The sequence below is a fragment of the Marmota marmota genome, unplaced genomic scaffold (genome assembly GCF_001458135.2).
Source record: "Marmota marmota marmota unplaced genomic scaffold, marMar, whole genome shotgun sequence".
Classification (NCBI taxonomy): Eukaryota; Metazoa; Chordata; class Mammalia; order Rodentia; family Sciuridae; genus Marmota; species Marmota marmota.
Genome location: NW_026000075.1, coordinates 13,516,916 through 13,537,395, shown reverse-complemented (window position 1 = coordinate 13,537,395; position 20,480 = coordinate 13,516,916). Strand labels below are relative to the sequence as shown.

The 20,480-nt window shown below is 36.4% G+C and overlaps 1 protein-coding gene across 6 annotated transcripts in view; it reads left to right on the top strand.

The window, feature by feature from the left end:
* Window positions 1-20,480, top strand: part of LOC107149531 (EGF-like and EMI domain-containing protein 1) — a 613,012-nt gene that overhangs the window by 501,941 nt on the left and 90,591 nt on the right. For all 6 annotated transcript variants that reach the window (XM_048814351.1, XM_048814354.1, XM_048814352.1 and 3 more), the window contains 5 exons: window positions 984-1,106; window positions 11,562-11,699; window positions 15,658-15,780; window positions 17,453-17,575; window positions 18,173-18,364. In XM_048814351.1, the coding sequence (XP_048670308.1) occupies window positions 984-1,106; window positions 11,562-11,699; window positions 15,658-15,780; window positions 17,453-17,575; window positions 18,173-18,364 (699 nt within the window). The remainder of the gene's footprint in view (window positions 1-983; window positions 1,107-11,561; window positions 11,700-15,657; window positions 15,781-17,452; window positions 17,576-18,172; window positions 18,365-20,480) is intronic.

Sequence of the window (20,480 nt, the reverse complement as noted above, 5' to 3'; positions counted from 1 at the left end):
TTGCTTTATTCCTTTAAGCCAAAACTAAGATAAAATGTTTTTATGGATTCGGTTAGCCTACTATTCTAAGGAAAACATTTTGCTTTAGACTTCTCTTTCCACAGATCTGCACCTGGAACAGAATAGGGTCTTATTAAATAGTTGAAAATTGATGAATATGAATAGGCAGGCAGACAGATTCATATATATACACATACATACATACATACATACATACATCTCTACCATCTTTTTCAACCTTTTAAGATCTGATACATTATAACCATAAAATATATCCTTGAAACTACTGCCTATTTAGATTTTTATGAACATATTAAAAGAATGAGTATTCCTCTCTGTGCCCTGGTTTGAAACATGTAGGACAGTGGAAAGAGGAAATACTAGTAAAAAAAATCATGATGAGACCTGACACTTTAAGAGGAAGGAGCAGAAATTACCTGCGCCTCAAAACTGAAGTCACACTGAATAGAATTAATGGTCAACACCAAGAGCGAAGGTTCCAGAGTTCACATGGCCTGCCTGTAACATTCCCTTGCACAACATAAACCATGGATTGCTACATATAAAAGCCCCAAACCTGCCTTGCCAGCAGCCACACATATTGTCTAATTTAAACCAGAGCAGTGCTGTTTTTGATTAACAGTGTGATATATATTCCTAAAGGCAAATTTTAATAACTAACTTCTACCTGTATTATTGAGGGACCTATTTTTTTTCTTTTCTTTTTTTTTTAAAAAATAATAGATAATTGTAGGTTCTACTAGCTAGAAGTGTTTATGAGCATAAGACCAAAGGTAGAAGTAAGAGAAAGTTGGTTTTTATAAATGCCCTCTTCATACTAAGAATATGGAGCCCATATGGTATTTGACACTTCATTGTATGCTAGGGGATAAATGGAGGGGGAAGGGTAGTTTATTTTTATAGTTTACAAAGAAGTCTTAATTAGAGCTGCTAAGACATGGCTATTGTCTCTCTCACTACAGATATAAATGAGTGCACCGAAGGGCTTGCTCACTGTGGTCATCGCTGTGTGAACTCAGTGGGGTCTTTCACTTGTGCCTGTGACCCTGGCTTTGAGCTGGGAGCTGATGGACATCAGTGTTACAGTAAGTGGCCACAACTGCTGCTCAGGAAATAAGTATGTTTGACTGGTACTAAATAAATGCAGTAAACAGAAGAACAATACTGCATATCTTGCCAAAGCAGAATCTCCTGACAATTTCCCCCTGGGGTAGGATCAGGGTGAGGGCTAAGAAGTCCATCTCCCTCCATTTTACAGATAAAGAAAGAGGGGCTCAGAGTCAGAAGAAAATGGTTGGTGTAATGATCTGCCATGTGGGTGAGCAAGAACTAAGCCCTCAGGGTTTCTGACTTGGGACTCTTGGGCTTGAGAGCTCTTCTTTGTGAAGTAGTGCCTTTCTTTATCACTGCTGCCATGCGTTATTTATTAATCACTACAAAACTCAATGTAAAACTGAAGGCAAAGGAACTAGAAGGAGTGAAGGAACCATCCTGCAGGAGACATGCTAGGCTGCAATATCATGCTCGACCCAGTGGGGGACCAGGTGCCTGTCTTCCACACTGGCTTTTTTCCTCCTTCCCCCATCTCCACTCAGCTTGCCTGGTTAAGCAGCTCATCCTACTTTCCCGTCTTTCTCACTCTTCCCTCTACCTCTTCTCTTCAAATAAATCTGATCCATGTCCTCTGACCTTAACTTATTCCTTATCTAGGTCCAGTTACACAATTTAATATGCCCCTTATTAGGGATATGTTGCCATGTTAGTGGGCTGAGCTCACTGTAGTAGCTGCTGTTGGTTGGAAACCGTGGTTTCCCTACTGGTTTTCATCTGTGGATGAATACATTTCCCATTTCACTTAGCTTAGAACTATCTGATACAAATTCCTCAAGTTTTCTTCCTCAGTATTTCCCATCCTTATTCATCTCAACTTTTTTCCACCCTCTTTTTCAAATGACAGACGTTTTTCTCTTGTTTATGACAGATTTCTTCATCTCTACCTCTTAGGTGGTCTTCATCCATCGACAATAAAATTTTCCATATTCTGATCCTACCTTCTCTGAATGCCCTCTTCCCTGCTTTCTCTATTCCATATCTGTACCCTAGCAGATGAGTTTTGCTGTGTTGAAAGCATAGACATGCTAACTGGTTTTGTTTTAAACTTCATGCTGTAACACTCAGATGATTAAGCAGCATGGCAGGACCCACAAATCATGCCAGATTATATCACTTTCACCCTCTTTGCTCTTCCAAATCTTTTTTTGACAATCTTTCCATACTTTTGCCTTTATTCCATCTTATCTCTGACCTCATCCAAAAATGTAGGCAATCTATCCTACCAACAATCTCCCAGTCTCCCCTAGAATCACATGGGGAAGCCTTCACTCCTATTAGTATGAAAGAGTTGGCCCTATTTCTATCAAAAGCCATCTTGTTTAGATTCCATTATCTCTTAACACCGCCATAGCTTTGCTTTTGCAATTATCTCCCTCTTTTCTGAATAGTCATTTCTGCCTCTGGAATGTTCTCATCAACCTAGAAACATGGTCAAGTGTTTTCTATCTTGAAAGTATGTTCACATGCATGGGCCCACATCCCAGTAGAACTTTCACAGCAAAATTTTTAATGACCATGATCAGTGTCTCTCTTTTCTCATCTTACAGCCCATACTAATCAGGATTCCATCTCTACCCCTCCATGGTCAGGCAAGACCTCCATGTTGCCAGATTAAATGGCAGTTTCTCTGGCTTTATACTCCTTTGCCTCTCAGCATCTTTCAACACAGTGGACTACCTTCAGTCTTCTTAAATTTCTCATTTCCTTTCTGCAGTAATATACTTTCCTCTCCATCTGTATTCTATTTCAATGTCAAATATTTCCAACGTCTCTCTTGTTTAAACTACATATGAATATAATTAACTATATACTCAATGTCTTCATTTGTATGACTTCTAAAACCAAAATTGATAGAGCCAAAACCAAATTGCTGCTTACAAGTCTACATCCCAGAGATGTTCTTCTCCGTTTTTTTCCATCTTTGTAAACTATCCATTTAACACTAAAGCCAAAAACCCAATAACACAAAATCAGCAAGTGACAGAACTTGGGTTTGAAAGAGGGTCTTTCAGTTCTATATATACTACCCTTTCAACTTCATCATCTGTTTATATACATTACATGTCTCTTTATTGTTGTTAACCAAGAAGAGGCATAGATATGGTGATTAATAGAATATGTATTTTAGCATTTTTAACTGAGCTCCCTCCTGAAGAGATATTATTAAGGTCACTGAATTCATTAGTCTCCGCTGCATAAAATTCTGTGGTTCTTGGTTTGCCAGTGTGGCCTTCAAGTCTTCTGGTATATTTCTACTGTTTGTAGACTGAAGTTTTTGCTAAGGTGATATTTGCCTTTTAAAGAACAAACTAAATAAGATGGCAAGGAAAAATTGACTACTGATTAAGATACAACTTCTAAAGTCAGTCTTTTCCTGAATGCCCTAAGGAATCCTTTAAGGAAGAGAAAAATGTTGATGGGTTTTCCTTTATTTTTAATATTTGGTTTTTAAATATGGACACAGTTTGAGTGGGTGAATATATTTACAAATGTATGAAATAAACCTTTTGTAGTCTGAGTGGTGCATTCTCAGTTATCATAAAAGAGGGGATAATTATTGGTAATGATTTATGAATAATAGACATTCTGTAGAATTTAGTTGGGAAAGCAATTTGCCCTATACTTGACTACATTTAATAGAAATATATTTTAATTTTCATTTCCCTTATGTGACTATTTGGCTAAGTTCTTCCCAAAGTCATCACCAGACCTCAGTATTTACTCACATATAAAGCTTTCTTGGTGAAAACTTGTATTATGAGGTGTTTCAAAACCTATATGCAGAGGAAATCTTTCCAGAGCATAGTAATATTTAATAATGAATTATTGCCCATCATCTAACAAGTGTATTTTAGGGGACTTACTTTACCTTTTGCCTAGAAAACAGTGTTTTATATTGATGTAATTTCTTGAGGAGGGTCTCAAAACATTTTATAGTATAACCATTATATCCTCACACTGAGCTATGAAGTACCTCTCACTGATTTCCAATTAGAAATTGGAAAGTTCCAAACATAGCATGGTTAGACAAGCCTTCCTTCAACAACATGCATAATACCGTTTAAATTGAGTTTTATGAATACTTATTACAAATAATCTATTTGCTACCTATGAGAATCTGTGAGGATCATTTTTTAGTATGATTTAAAAAAAAACAGTATGATATTAAGCCATATTTGTCATGTGGATCAAGAACTCAAAATGTCAATTACTTCTAGTAGGCCGCTATAGATACGAGTTTGAACTTGTTTTAGTCATATTGATACATATATACATATACATCTATGCACATATACACATATATGTATAAATCAGATTATTCATGTGCATATATATACAAATGCACATGCATAATCATATGTATACATATATACACATGTATGTGTGTTTGTACATATATATGTACACATATATATTTTTTGTTCGGCAATGAGGATTAGACCCAGGGATGATCTACCACAAAGCCACATCTCTAGACCTTTATAGTTTTTATCTTGAGACAAAATATCACTAAGTTACCAAGGCAGCAATCCTCCTGCCTTAGCTTCCCAATTAGCTGGAATTACTGGTGTGCATGACCATGCCTGGCTTAGTCCCAGATTTTTTTAAAAGAGGTTACTATACTATCATTAATTTGTACTAAATTACCATCAGTAGACATAGAACTGTACTGATGCAATATCACAGGAAACCAGCAAGAATGAAATGAGTCCACATTCAATTCTTCAGATGGATACTTCTGATTTCCCTCCTGAAACTCTGATACATATTGGAAAATGTATTGTAGGTTCCAGTTCTTTAAGTAGAATCTACTCCAGGGACCAGCACAAGACTAAATAGAAATGTGTAAAGAAGGCTGAGTATGAGGAAATAAAGAGCTATGGGAACTGTGTTGAACTGGAGAGGGAATTCTGGTTCTAAAGAGGACACTTACTACTTACTTCCTATTAAGTGTTGCCCAAAAGGAGCAAGCACTCTGTCAATGTGTCTGGATTCTCCGACTCAACTAACCAAGTGCTTTGTGAACACCCACCATGCGCCAGACACTGTTCTCAGCCTAGAGACACAATGATCAACAAGTCAGACATTCCTTTTACAGAATGTAAATTCATACAGAAGAGATAGAAAATGGAAGAGCTATCAAATAAATATGTTCTGTCACAACACATATTGATAATACAGGTTGTCTCTTTCTAATTCAAAAATTCAAACTCCCAAATGCTCCAAAATATGAAACTTTCTGAGCCCTGACATGATGGCACAGTGGAAAATTCCACACCTGACCCCATGTGGTGGGATGCAATCAAAGCGCAGGTGCACTACAAATATTGCGTAAAATTACCTTCAGGCCACACATATAAAGTGGCTAGGAAAAAAATGATTTTCGTGTTGAAACTTGTGTCTCATCTGCAAGATATCTCATTATATATAAGTATATATTCTACAAGTTGAAAAGTTTAAAATGGAAGACATTTTGGTCCCACACATTTCAGATAAGGGATATTCAGCCTGTTTGTAATGAAAAGAAGATCCAAGAAGCAAGAGCAGTGAGAACTAAAACTCTAAGGTAGGGCCGAGCTTAGTGGGTTCAGGAAACTGGTCAGAAGCCAGTCTGGGCTAGAAGTGGTGAATAAGGAGATAAATAAGCAATGAAATCAGAATGGTAGGCAGGGAGTAGGAGGAGGCACATCATACAAGGCCATTGAGCCAGGGCAAAAGTTAGCAAGAATTAGGACTTTATTCTAAATGGGATGAGGAGGCATTAGGGGTAGTTCTGAATAAGCAGTAAGGTGCTATGATATTCATTTTTTAAAAAAAGGTTCATGTGACTTTAGCCAAAAAGAATAAAGGAATTATGTTGCTTGCAGAAAAATGGATGGAGTTAGAACACTTCGTGTTAAGCAAAACAAGCCAGTCTCAGAAAGTCAAGGGTGATATGTTTTCTTTGATATGTAGAAGCTACAGAGATAAAAGGGATCTCATGAAAATAAAAAGGGTAAGTGTAGAGCAGAGGAAGAGTATCAAGGAAGAAAGAAGGGAAAGGAAAGGGAATGTACTAGGGAATGAAATTGACCAAATGATGTCATATGCATGTACAAACATCTCACAATGAATCACACTATTGTGTACAATTATCAATGTACCAATAGTATAACTACACTTCAGGGAGCTGACAGTGGGTGTGTGTGGGTATGTAAAAGTTCTATTTTAAGCATCCAGTATAGCTATGTGGTGGATTGAATTGAGAAATAGCAGCAGAGATGGCAAGGACAGATTTGAGATTTATTTTGTAAGTGAAACTGAGTATTACTAATAAAATGTAAAGAAAAGAGGAGTCAACAAAGACCCTTGGGTTTGGGTCTTCCGGAAGGAGGTGAATGGGAATGACTACTTCCAAAATGTGGAGTTCCATGGAAAAAGAGTATTGGACAGTGAGATGTGGTATATTTGGAAATCATGAGTTCTATCTTCATTGTGTGAAGTTTGAGAGATCAAATAGATCTGAGAAGTGGGCAGTTTCTGCCTATATTCTATCTAGATAGAACAATCTAGAAGTTTATAAAAGGCAAGGCTGGTTAGTAGTAGTTAGGCCTTAAGCAAGAATGGGATCACCTACCAAGTGAGGGCATCTGGAGGCATGGACAGAGAACTGAGGCTGGTGACCTCTGCACCTGGCAACTAGAATATGACAGAGGGTCAGGAAAGGCTGAAATGTCCAGGAAAGTATGAGGAAAACCTGAAAAGTATGATTTCCTGAAAGGCAATCTAAGAAAAGGTAGAAGGAAGAACTTGGCCAAAGATACCAAGTACTGCTGGAAATCAGGCAGTGTGAGGTCCACTGGAGAAAGCTCTGGGATCCAGACAGGATTATCTTCTCTCCTAATTGAATCTTTTAAATTAGCAGATGGTAAAATTTTCTTTTTTATTATATAGTTCTATCCATTTTACCACAGGCATAGATTTACTTAACTACTATTTGCAATCAGAATTAAGTACATTTTCATCAATCCCAGAAAACTCCCTGAGGTATTTGTGGCTTGCTCTCTGTTCCCTACCCCTAACGTTTGGCAACCACGGATCTGTTCTCCATCACTGGCTTTTTGTTTTTTCAGTAATGTCAGATAAATGGAGTCACAAGGTATAGAACCTTTCATCCAGCATAAGGCCTTTGATTGTCAGCTAAGTTGCTGCTCACCAAAGAGTTCTATTTGGGGGTGCGTAGTAGGCTATTATATGGATATACCATAGCTAGGTTATTATGCACCCCTTCAAGGACATTGAAGTTTTTTTTTTTTCAGTTTTTTGGTAATTTATGAAGAAAACTGCTGTAAGTATTTTTATATGGTTTCTTGCATAAACATACCCCAGGACTAGAATTGCAAAGTAATAAGATAAGAGTGTATTTAGATTTATATGAAAGTGCAAAATTATTTTTTGGAATAACTGTACTATAGGTTATTAGCTTTTTAATTTATTTTTTAAAATAGAAGACTTTTCATTTTTTATGAAAAGGTAAACCAGGCTCTGTAGGGTATACCTGTAAACCCAGCATCACAGGAAGCTAAGGAAGAGGATCCCAAGTTCAAATCTCACCTCTGCAACTTAGTGAAACTGAAAATAAAAAAGGCTGGCAATATGGCTAAGTAGTTAAGTGCCCTGGATTCAATTTCTAGTTTAAAAAAAAAAGAAAGGGAAGAAGAGAGAGAGGGAAGGAAGGAGGGAGGAAAGGTGGAAGGAAAGGAGAAAAAAAATATAAACATTCAGAATTTTATGAAAATTTTCAAAACATATTAGGGGTCAAATTCTTTCTCTCTGCAGACCACTAGTTTTCAAACATTGACATAACCCAATCCCTATGTTAATAGTTGGTAAAAGTTGAGAATGAGAGATTAAAAAAATAATTTGCTATTATTGCAGAGCCTTAAAGTACCAGGTTTTTGTTTGTTTATTTGTTTTTTGGGTACCAGGGATTGAACTCAGGGGCACTGGGCCACTAAGCCACATCCCCAGCCCTATTTTGTATTTTATTTAGAGACAGGATCTTTCTCATTGAGTTGCTTATCATCTCACTCTTGCTGAGGCTGGCTTTGAACTTGAGATCCTCCTACCTCAGCCTCCCCGATTACTAGGATTACAGGAGTGCAAACTTCTTGTACACCCTGCAAATGCCAGGTCTTTTGACTTTAAATATTGTGTTCTTTCTACTTTCATACGACCTCCCTTAGAACTATTAATACCTTTCAGTGAAATAGGTTGCCCTGCTACTCAAATCATTTTCTGTTAACACATATTGATACCGCCCGTTACCAGTGATGAGTCCTGCTTCCCCCCATGTTTAAGTCTGAACATTAGAGAAGCACGCTGAGCAAGCATATAAAGCAGGGTTTATTTTAAAAGGGGTAACAGAGGCTTCTTCCAGGAGGGAGAAGGGGGCCATAGCTGGTATCATGGTATCCCAAGAAGCTAGGTGTTCTGCCCTTTTTATATGTCCTATGCTTGCTTTGTTCTCCTGCCTCCTACTCCTTTCTCCTTCCTGTATAGGCCACTAAGCCCAGGAATGCTCTTTGGGATGGCCAAAAGGTGGGAAAGGTGGGCTGAAGAGGGAAGAGCAGGATGGAGTAGCCAAAGACACAGTAACAACCTTATAGCTCCCTGTAGGGAGGAGAAATCCTGCGACAGATTACCTTGGCAACAGTTTGGAGCAGGGGCAGGTTCTTGATAAGATCCCTCAGGGGACAGTCTTCAACTTCCCAGACTCACTCAAATTGACCTCCTTGATCCGACCTGACTCAGTTTACCTATCTACACTGACTGCCTCTCTAATTCTAGCTTCAATATGACAAAGGAAAACCCTTCTGAAATGGAAGACTCTCCTTCTTATTAACTCTGTTTTCTTAATCCTTCCTGAACCTCATATTTCTCATCTGTAAACAAAAGTTTTGATGTTATTTTTAAGTCTTAATTTGCATTGTTTAACTATTCAAATAAATATAATAAATCATTTAACTTTAATAGTATAATTCAAAAAAAAAAGAAATTTTAAAACAAGTATTTATCTAAACTCTAACTACATGAAAGCAATCTGGGAAAGATAACATTATATATTAGTAAAACTGTCCTGGGAGATCTAACTTCTAATACCAGCAATTCTCTAAATGTTCTTAGCAATCAACATTTCCTTTTTTTATATCAATCTTTTTATTTACATATGACAGTGGAATGCATTACAATTCGTATTACACATATAGAGCACCAATTTTTCATATCTCTGGTTGTATACACAGTATGTTCCCACCAATTCGTGTCTTCATACATGTATTTGGATAATGGTGTCCATCACATTCCACCATCATTTCTGATCCCATGCCCCCTCCCTGCCCCACTCACCCCCCTGCCCTATCTAGAGTTCCTCTATTTCTCCCATGCTCCCTCTCCCTACTCCACTGTGAATCAGCCTCCTTATATCAGAGAAAACATTTGGCATTTGGGTTTTGGGGATTGGCTAACTTCACTTAGCTTTATATTCTCTAACTCCATCCACTTACCTGCAAATGCTATGATTTTATTCTCTTTTATTGCTGAGTAATATTCCATTGTGTATATATGCCACATTTTTTTTATCCATTCATCTATCGAAGGGCATCTAGGTTGGTTCCACAGTTTAGCTATTGTGAATTGTGCTGCTATAAACATTAATATGGCTGTGTCTCTGTAGTATGCTGTTTTTAAGTTCTTTGGGTATACACCAAGGAGTGGGATAGCTGGGTGAAATGATGGTTCCATTCCCAATTTTCCAAGGAATCCCCATACTGCTTTCCATATTGTCTGCACCAATTTGCAGTCCCACCAGCAGTGTAAGAGTGTGTCTTTTCCCCCACATCCTCACCAACATTTACTGTTGTTCATATTCATAATAGCTGCCATTCTGATTGGAGTGAGACTTGATGAACTGTCAGATATCTAATATGATTTTTAAATACTTTAAAATAATGTAAGAATGACAATAGAAGTCATTTGTAAAAAGGAAGAAAAAAAATCCCAATTCTGTTTCATAGAGATGTGTATACCTACCTTCACTACCAGACCCATAAGTTAAAATATAGATCCCAAATGTATATTTTAAAATATTTGAAAAAATCAGTTTCCTTTACAATTTTAATCTTTCTTTTGGCTGTCCGATTTTCTTCGGACAAAACAACTAGTTTAGTTGTTTCTAAACCCCAAAGGGTTCTTGCTTTCAACAATAATTGATTAGCATAATCCGTCTTTAGTTTATTCAATCATTCAAAACCCATTTTGAACATCTGTTATGAGCTGGGTAATGCAAGATGATGATGGCACAGTGGATTGAACACAATGACAGGGATGTGCACCGGATGCTTTGGGAGCGTGCAGGGCTACTGTCTGCCCAGAACTCGAAGCTGTGGATCAAGGATCATCAAGGTTGATCTCTGAAATTCTAGCCAATATCTAGGCAGTTGATGATTTGTGCTTTCGAGAAGTATCACAATCCTATACTCTTATCCTGTTCTTTTCCCCCTATCTTCTTCCAAAGGATTCATCAGTTAAGATGGGAAGGGAATGAATCAGTATAGACACTCAGTAGAAAAGCTGTGTCCACACAACACAGATGAAGGAACATGGACTCTAATAGTTAAAAACAGCAGTCAGACTATCTAAACTCCATATTGGTAACATGGTAAATCTTTTCTTATTTCTCATCTCCTCACTTAGAAATTCAGGCTGTAATACCTGCATGCTCAGGACAGTTGACATCCATATGCTGAAGCCAGTGCTCACTAGTATGTCCCCAATTAGTAGCCTCTTCCAGGATTGGCAAATTGGTTTTCAAAGTAATAGTATGTTAACATTACAAATGAGTCATATACATCAAAGCTGACTAATATACCCACTTGACACTACTTACATGTGATCAGCTAATTCACTGGTGTTACTTACATACTTTTGTCCCAAGGCTATTTTTAACAGTAGTTTCATGTACTTGTAGACCCTAAAAAAGGACAGATAATAACATACAATTAGCTGAGAAAGAAATGTCAGCTGGAAAACAACTTATTTGCTTTCTGGTTGTTGATTCAATACGTGTACTTTTGTATCTTGAAGATACTGAGAATTCCCTAAGTTACCTTACTTATGTGTTTAATAATCACTGATGGGCTTATCTTCATCTTTCTGCATCATCTGGTCAACTTAACATTATTTATAGCTTTATTAGTATTTCAATATGGTATAGATATTTACAATGCTAAATAGCTCTCAGACATTTACTTTTAAATGTACAGAGTGTTGATAAATTTCCAATAAAGTTTGTCATCCTCTCAACAGAGAAAGTGTGCTCATTGTTGACATATATTCAGGTTTCTCTTTTGTTATGTTAATGATCATCTTTTGCTTGTTTTGGAAAGGAATTGAATTGGAAATTGTCAATAGCTGTGAAAAGAACAATGGTGGCTGTTCCCATCACTGTGAACATGCAATTGGTGGGCCCCTTTGTTCCTGTAACCATGGACACCAGCTTGATTCGGATGAGAAAACGTGCATAGGTAATGTTTGGTCAATGCCATCTTCATTCAAAAGTTGCCCTGGATTCATTTAATTCTTTCATCTTGATGCTCATTGCTGTAAAGTGAGACACATCTCTCAAACTTCAAGGAGAACTAGATTGGATAGTGTCTCTGGCTACAAAATAAATGTGAAGGAAAGATCTCTTGGCAGAAGATATCATTACAATTAGATATTGCCTTGAAATTAAGGAGATTAAAAGCATTTTAACAATATATATGGGCTTAATAATTTAATTCAGGAAAATATCCCAAGGTCTACCTAACCATTTCATGTGATTCATATTCCAACAACAGATGGTATCATGTGCCCCATGCCTCAAACAGAAACTAAATCAAATGTACTGGTTTTCAAGTTAGTAAAGATTTAGATGAATATTCAACTTTAAAACACCAGGTTACTATGTTACAAAAGAAAACTTTGGAAGACAATCATTTTAAACATCCCAATCCAAACCTATTCTTAATGGCTAAGCTCTCCTGACATATTATTAGAATTTATATCATTTGAGACAATGATAAGAATATATTCCACCCTGTCCTTCCATCATAATGAAATATTTAATCAAGACCTTTATTTTGGAGGGGAGGGCAGGGGGGGAGAAGGAATATCTTTTGTAAAGACAGAGCATCAAATCACATTAGTATGGGCTTTGGTTCTGAGGACACTTTCAAGCCCCTAAACAGTGATTTGCCATCACTTGTCAAGATACTGTATCTGTTTCTCTTCTTTTTTGATGCTCTTTTTAAAATTATAATGTAAATGATAAAAAAAATCTTTGGTCCACTTCATGCTATTCACTAGGGTGAGAGACAATCTGAAGTATAAATAAACAAGTAAAATTCTATGATTTAAGAACTGCAGGTTTTATTTTATTTTTTTAAATCTTGGTTGATTGATGGGAGAAGATGAATCTCAAGATATTTTGCAGTAATCTGGTTTCATAAATTATTTAAGAAAAACACTGACATTACTTATATTTCTTGATCCAACCTTGCCTTTTACATTGCTGTCTGAGTCGATAGTGGTTACCTTATGGAAATCAACTGTTTTTCTTGTCTCTTTTTGTATAATGAAAAAAAATCTTGTTTTTTTTTTTCCTACCATGCAATGTTCATATTTATGGAAAATTAATGACTATCTGACTTCCTTCCTTCCTTCCTTCCTTCCTTACTTCCTTCTTTCCTCCATTCTTCCTTTCTTCCTCCCTTCCTTCCTTCCATCTGTATTCCTTATTTGAGTACTAGATAAGGGAAACTGAAATTTTACTAAATCTTGTCTTTGCAAATTATAATTGATGTCTTTCTTTATTCTTTGAAAAGTACAATTCAGTAAAGTTCTTATTTACAGTTAGAAAAAAATAGCATCTGCCAGGGTCAAAATGCAGAAAATTGCATATTTATGAGATTTCAGCAGTCAACATGATAGTGTTACATTCTTTATGGTATTTCAAATTTATTTCATTTTCCAATGATAAAAAATACTTATTTATAAAGACAAATATTCACTTAGTGTAAAAGGCAGTGATTCATTTGGAGTGCATATATACATACTTTGCTTATTTGCCTGGGAACAGATTAAAGTCATGGATGCTTTGTAAAAACATTTATGCATGAAGGAAATGAAAGAATTTTTAGCTTATTTTAGTATCAAGTATTTTTTTTAAATTGTGAATGTACAAAGAAATGTGAAAATAACTCAGCCAATATGCAAATGGTCAACCAGTCTTGCCAGAATAGGAAAACTTATCAGTGCTGCAACCTAGATAGAGTTGTAACACAATTTGAAAGACTACTATTTATAACATGCAAGCATCCAACCAGCAACAAACTTAATAAATTTAACAATTATCCAGTTATTAGAAAATATGTTTTTAATTCTAACTTACTGAGCTTTAACAAGTAACTGTAAATTAGATAAAGAAGATGATGCTTTTCAGAAGTCAGACCTGAAATGTTTAATTATTTTGCCTGGCTACAATTGGTGCTCTACTTTTAATTAGGGCTAAATTTTTCTGTACGGGTAACTGGTGCAGTATGTGTCCATAGTGAGACAATATCTGATAACATTGTCCAATTTAGATAAAATATGATCATCATAAGGGAGGAAAATTAAAAGGAAAAATGAGTCAGTGAAGATATCAGCAAATGTAATCTGAAAAGAAATCAAGAAATTTAGAAAACCAGGGATGTAAAGCTGAAGTACCAGGGCAGTCTAAGAAAGGTTTGTGGTAGAGGAAGAATGGGGCTACAGATGAATTTAGAATTGAAAATGGTATATATGAAAGAATCTAGAAATAGCTCCTGAGGAATGATAATGGAATAAGAATCCAAAATGAATCATAAAATAACAGTCAGAACAAGGGGATTATTTTCCAATTATAAGAGGCGATTAAGCATCTTGCTATTTGAGACCTGTATGTTTGGAGGCTCTGGTGGTAGCTAAGAAGTCTTCTTTAAAAATCTGGAAATTAAAAAATAAATAAATAAAATAAAATAAAGGGTAATATTTTAGATGAAATAAAACAATTATATTTTTGAACTTTTTTTAATCCTCCAAGTTCATGCTATTTTGTCTAAAAGGCAGAAGTTTTAATAAATGAAATTGAGTAAATTATACTGTTCTGTTGTGTGCACGTACAAATATGTAACAATGAATCCCACTGTTATGTACAATTACAATGCACCAATAAAAACTCATCTAAAGTGAAAGTGCTTATCATATTTTACAGGAGAAAGCATGTTTTGTCTCCAAATGACCTTCATTTAGATATTTTATGTTGACCCCTCACCTTGATTGACTGATTGCATTTTCTTTCCTTTCTGTCTCTTGTCTTCATTTCCTTGCGTTGTTCGGTACCTTTTCCCAGGTTAATTGAGACACTGACCCTTTTTTATCTGTGGCTGCTCATGTAGTTATGGAGCAATGGGATTTTGTAAACTCAGCAGTGACAGACCACCCAACTTAACAGAGAGAGCTGAATTGAACCAAGGGCTTAAAGCCAAACACCTTGACCACACAATTCCCAGGAGCCCAGCTTAAGGAAAGCAGAAGCAGGTGTTTGTTGCTCCTCTTTGGTCATTATATTAAAAAGGAGCACTTCAAAGGCAAAAGAGATTACTCTTTGGCTGAGGGGTTTAGTTTGACATCTTCTGGTATGTTTCTATTTTCCCCAGGGCAATTGTGTTTTAGGAAGAAACATTCAGGCTTCTGGAATTCTAGAATAATTTTACTGCAGGAGATTTAAAGATCATCATTTAGAAAATTGCTCATTGGGCTGGGCATGACAAGGCAACAATGTCATAGTTGTAACAAAAAAAACCCAGACTTCACTCATCCTAGTCAAGCATCACCTAAATGTTCAAACAAATGTTCTGAACTATTCTATGTGTTAAAACACAATATGTTAAATAAACATTCTGTCCTCTCTCAGGAGTATATTACCACTTCTCTTCCCAGTTGTGTGAGAAAGGAACTTTTGCTGGAGAGCACTTTGAGATCTGAAGTTCTAGAAGAACAAGCACATTGTGGAGTTTAAGATAGTCTCCTTTCTGTAGCTGTCAAATGCTACTAAATGGAATTCTTTGTCTCATCTTTTTCAAGCTGTTTTTTGATTCTTCAGGTTTATTCATTCGAATTGCTGTTTGAATTAGAAAAAAATAGCAGAGTTTTCTTCTCTTGTTCTTATAAATGCATTTCAAGATTATTTACATTGTTCTAAAATAAATAACAGGCATAGAAGAAACATGCTAGAAACCTAAGCCAGAAGTAGGTCTTATTATCTTTGTGTTACAGTTTCTTCCGTGTTTGTACTATATGACCTGAGAAAGAGAAAACAGTAGCAACACTGTTTTAATTTGGAAACGAGGCTTCTCAGAGCTTCCTTAGGTTTGCTAAACTCCTATCTCTGCAATAACAGGAGTGTCCTTTTCCCTGCAGATCTCGATGAGTGTGAGAACGGAGAGGCCTGCTGTGCCCAGCTCTGCACCAACTATTTAGGAGGCTACGAATGCCATTGTCAGGAAGGCTTTCAGATCAGTCTGGACGGTTGTGGATGTGATGGTAAATTTCTGAGATCTAACATGCAATAATGGATGTGATGGGGCCATCAGTGAAGGACGACTCTACCTCTACTCTAAGGTAGAGCGCTGAGACACTAAAAAGAGATTGGATTTCTATGTGGTTCTACCATTAAACTATGGTGTTGGCTTAGGCAGCTCCAACTTCTGTGAACCTCAGATTCTCATCTTTAAAATGAAGGCAGTATTAGGATTAGTGAAGTAAATTTTTAAAAGTAATAAATGAAAGTACAATGGTTGGCATACAGAAATCACTCAGCTAAAAGTAGCTATTGTTATCATCATATTCATTAGTGCATGATACCCTTCACTCCATCTCACACACATACACATATACATGCATATACACACATAAGCAATTAAGAGATTCTGGAAGGTTACAGCCCAGTGCCATAGGAATCATCCACAGCAAACTTGACTGAAAGTCATTTTAACCAATGACAAGAGTATCAATAGCAAAGCAATTATCAGTTCATGATAATTCTGTACCAGAATCCCTTGTATATATCTGATATTAATGTATAGCTGATGTATGTTTTAAGATAAATCATCTTACAATTTTCTAACTTAATTTCCAGGTGATTTCTAGCTTATGTTTTCTTGTCTGTTTTTTGATATAGGGGCATTTGACTATAGTGAGTAGAATCAGTTAACTTTATTCAATTAAAATTAGGTCACATAAGTCATTGCTTGATTTTCTTTAAAAAGTTACCTTTAATGTATAATCTTTAAGTTTTCATTTTTAATCACTATTACTCCAAACTATATTTTTCTTGAAATCAAAGCAAAGATCAGAATGTTGATCTTTACGCAAATAACTGGTCAAATACATGGCTTCAATGTCTCAGAGAAAATAATGTTTCTTTTCTTAAAGAAACAATTACCTGAATTCTGTTGAGATCTTTTTTTTCCATATAGATAGCAAGCCCCCCCACCCCCGCAGCCTTGCAGTATAGATAACAGCAAAACCCACACAACTCTGAAGTCTATATATACTACACATACTAGAGTATATTACCATTTACCACACTGTAGCCAATTAACAGAGCCAACAAAAAATTTTGAATTTTATGTACCATCTGCTCTTCAGCAGAGTGAGCCAAGAAATGATTGTATGGCATGAATGTACATACTTGTGTACACGTATCCAAATGGAAAATCTATCTGTAATCTCAGGCAAAGCCTAGAAATACAGCTTCATTGGTGAATTTTTAGTATCTTGTACACATTGACCAAAGTCTGGACTCAGATTGGTCATAAACCACTAAGTCATATGAGGTCAGAGACTAGAGTTCTTTAATCTCTAAAATTCTCTACAATCCTTGTGCACATATATGCACAGAGTTAAGTGTTCTATCCGATATTTGAATTCAAGAGTGAATGAACATCCTCCAAAATGGTGCAGAGCCTAAAATCATGGAATTTAAGTTTTATGTTCTTTATCTAACTCTCATAATCAAGGTCTCAGAAAGACCTTACTTATATAGATAAGCTATGGTAAGCTTGGAAATAAGCAAAGAAAAAAAGAATTGGCGGGGTACAGTGGAGAAAGAATTGGGGGGCTATGCCTGCTTTCTAGATGGCAGTGTGCTGTTATTGGCTAATGAAGGCCACAAAAACAACACAAAAAGCAGATGTTGTTTACATCCTCCTAAATGTGGATGAGTGTCTGGATGTCAGCATAGTCTGTGACCAACTATGTATCAATTCTGTGGGAACCTACGACTGCACCTGTGCTGAAGGCTATAGAATTGGAAGTGACAGGAAAACTTGCATCTGTGAGTCACTAAAGAATTTTCTTTTGTCTTTTCTAAACTGCCTCTACCCTCACCTTGCTTTCAAGAGCAACAAAAACCACACATTCCTCAACTCAGTGTCTTCCCCTTTCTATCTTCATAATCTGAGATCTCCCTCCCTCCCTCCTTCTTCCCTACCCCTTCTTTCCTTCCTGCTTCCTGTTTGTGTTTCTTTTCCCCTTCCTTCCTTCCTCCCTCCCTCCTTTCCTTCCTTCCTTCCTTCCTTCCTTCCTTCCTTCCTTCCTTCCTTCCTCCCTTCCTTCCTCCCTCCCTTCATCTCTCCCTCCCTCCCTTCCTTCTCTACCTCCTTTTTCCTCTCTACCTCTCCCTCTTGCTCTCTTCCTCTCCCTGTCCCTCTCTCTCTCTCTTCCCCTTTTGTTCTCTCTCCCTCACTTTCAACTCCCAGTAGCTTCCCCTTCCTTTACAATAGACATTTGAACTAGCAATCTCAAAGTGCTTTGCCTTTTGGTGACCTCCCCTGGGCTGCTTGGTTCAAATCCTCACTGCTCTGTCCACACTTGATCAGTGTTTCCCTTTCCAATCCACATGTGAAACCCAGCATTTCCTCTATGGTCTTAGCTTTAGATGATGACGAGCTGGAGGGTGAAGAAGAGGAATTAGAAATTGTGAGGTTTCCAGGACTTCAACTCCAGAGCCCACCTCAGCTGGGTCATTATGTTGCTACCGCCCTGGTTGCCTCTAATGAAGATGAGGAAGATGAGGGAGAAGAGGAAGAGGATTTCCAGGAATTAACTGCTTTGCACAAAGTTGGTGAGTAAAATAATTGACCTCAATAAACTGGCCTCTCCTTATTTTTAGGTAGCTCACATATATTCTGTTGAGGCAGTATCATTATCAATATTTAATGCCATCAAATGTTTTAACATGAAGGTTGCAAAAAAGGTTTGGAGCAAGATCACTTCTTTACAGCTTCTATCAAATTTACCACCTTTTGCCTTTCTTCCTCCTGCACAATAAAGGGGCACTGTATAAGTATTTGCAAAAATCAGGATGCAGGGTGAAGAGGTGCCCTTGCTATGTTATACAGAGAAAAAGAACTGGAAAAATCTTTAAATTTGCATAAAAGGGGGAAAGAACCAGGATTTTAAATTCTTATAATTATTATAAATTTTATTAGAAGTCATTTTATATAATTAAAATCTACCTTGAAGAGCCTTAAAATATAGCTGCTTTTCTAGATTTTAAAATAGAGAACCAGTTGTTTAATATGCCCAAGTAGACTAAGAAAATATCTTCAAAATGTGAGCAGTTTTTCTCCCATATCCAAGCAACAGAGCTCAAGCATTAAATCATTTCTGATCAAAATAAATTAGCACAACCTCTATCAAAACTAACTGTGCACAGCCAGTCAAAAACTGGGTTTTTTTCCCTTTCTTTGTTAAACAGAGCTACTCATTTTGCTCTACTTCTGTTTGTTGTTTTTTAACAATATAAAAGCTTGATGACTGCTATATAAGGCATTAAGTAAAAGAACAGAAATATTTTATGTTATGGAAAAATCATCATAATAATATCATTAAAGGCTTCTGCATGAAAAGAGGAATATTTTAATGTTTGTTAACGAAGCTTCTTTGGCTACTCAAATCAGAATGGAAGTAATTCAGGGCAACAGGCAGTCAGAACTTGATTAACCTGAGTAAGTTTTGTAAAGAAGGGAAACAGACACATCTCTTGCTGTGTCCCCCTCCTCCATCTTTTTTCCAATATATGGACTGTGCCTGGAAATTCAAAAGACAGCTGCTAAGAGGATAAGGAGCAAGGCACAGCTCTCAGCAGTACAGTGATGATAAGGGAGAAAAAGTTGTAGCTCAGGGTCTGCCAAAGTAGAGAGGCCTTGTTGGAAATGGCAACTTTTTGAATCATTTTATCTGAAAGACCTCACCCTTAAAAAAAATTAAAAAAAAAAAAACTTAAAAGGAATGGACCTTAAAGGAATGAAAGTCTATCCATACTTATTCAAATTGAAGTAATCTCCCTCAAGTACAGAATGGAGAAATAAATTCATTTGGTATATTTTTGGAATGGAATATACACATAATGTAAATGAATCTTACGAACATTATATTAATGAAAGAAGCTTCATACCAAAGAGCACATACTGCATAATCCCATTATATAACGTTCAGAAATAAGAGAAGATAATCTCTGGTGTTAGAAATCAGGATTGTGCTTAATTTGTGAGGTTAATGACACACTCATCAAGTCACCTTTGAGATTTTAGGTAGCTGGTAATATCCATTATCTTGACCTGAGTGACATGCATATAAGTTGTTTACATCATTAAAAAAATTTCTTTAAGTATACACTTGGGATCTGTCTACTTTTTGCATATGTACTAATTTTTGATAAAAAATTATTTCTAAAAATGCCATGCACATAAAACCTGGAAAGAAAACTACTAAACTACCTAGGATATTTGTTATTATTGTATTCTGGAATTAAGAGTGATTTCTTTTTTTATTTTTTCTAAAGACTCTAGACATTCTCTAGGGAACGTATTCTAATATAATTGTGGGAAAAAAATAAAATGAGTTCTATTTTAAAGCTATCTCTTTGTTGTGGTCTTTTCCTGGGACTCTTTAGAATGTATGCTGTCAAGAATCCTTGGGGCTGGGGATGTGGCTCAAGCAGTAGCGTGCTCGCCTGGCATGCGTGCGGCCTGGGTTCGACCCTCAGCACCACATACAAAGATGTTGTGTCCGCCCAAAACTAAAAAAAATAAATAAATATTAAAAATTCTCTCTCTCTCTCTCTCTCTCTCTCTCTTTAAAAAAAAAAAAGAATCCTGGTTTTCTTTCAGTAAAGAAGGATTTCCTCTCCATTTCGTATTGTAGACAGGAACCAACTAAGATAGTATCATGTTGCA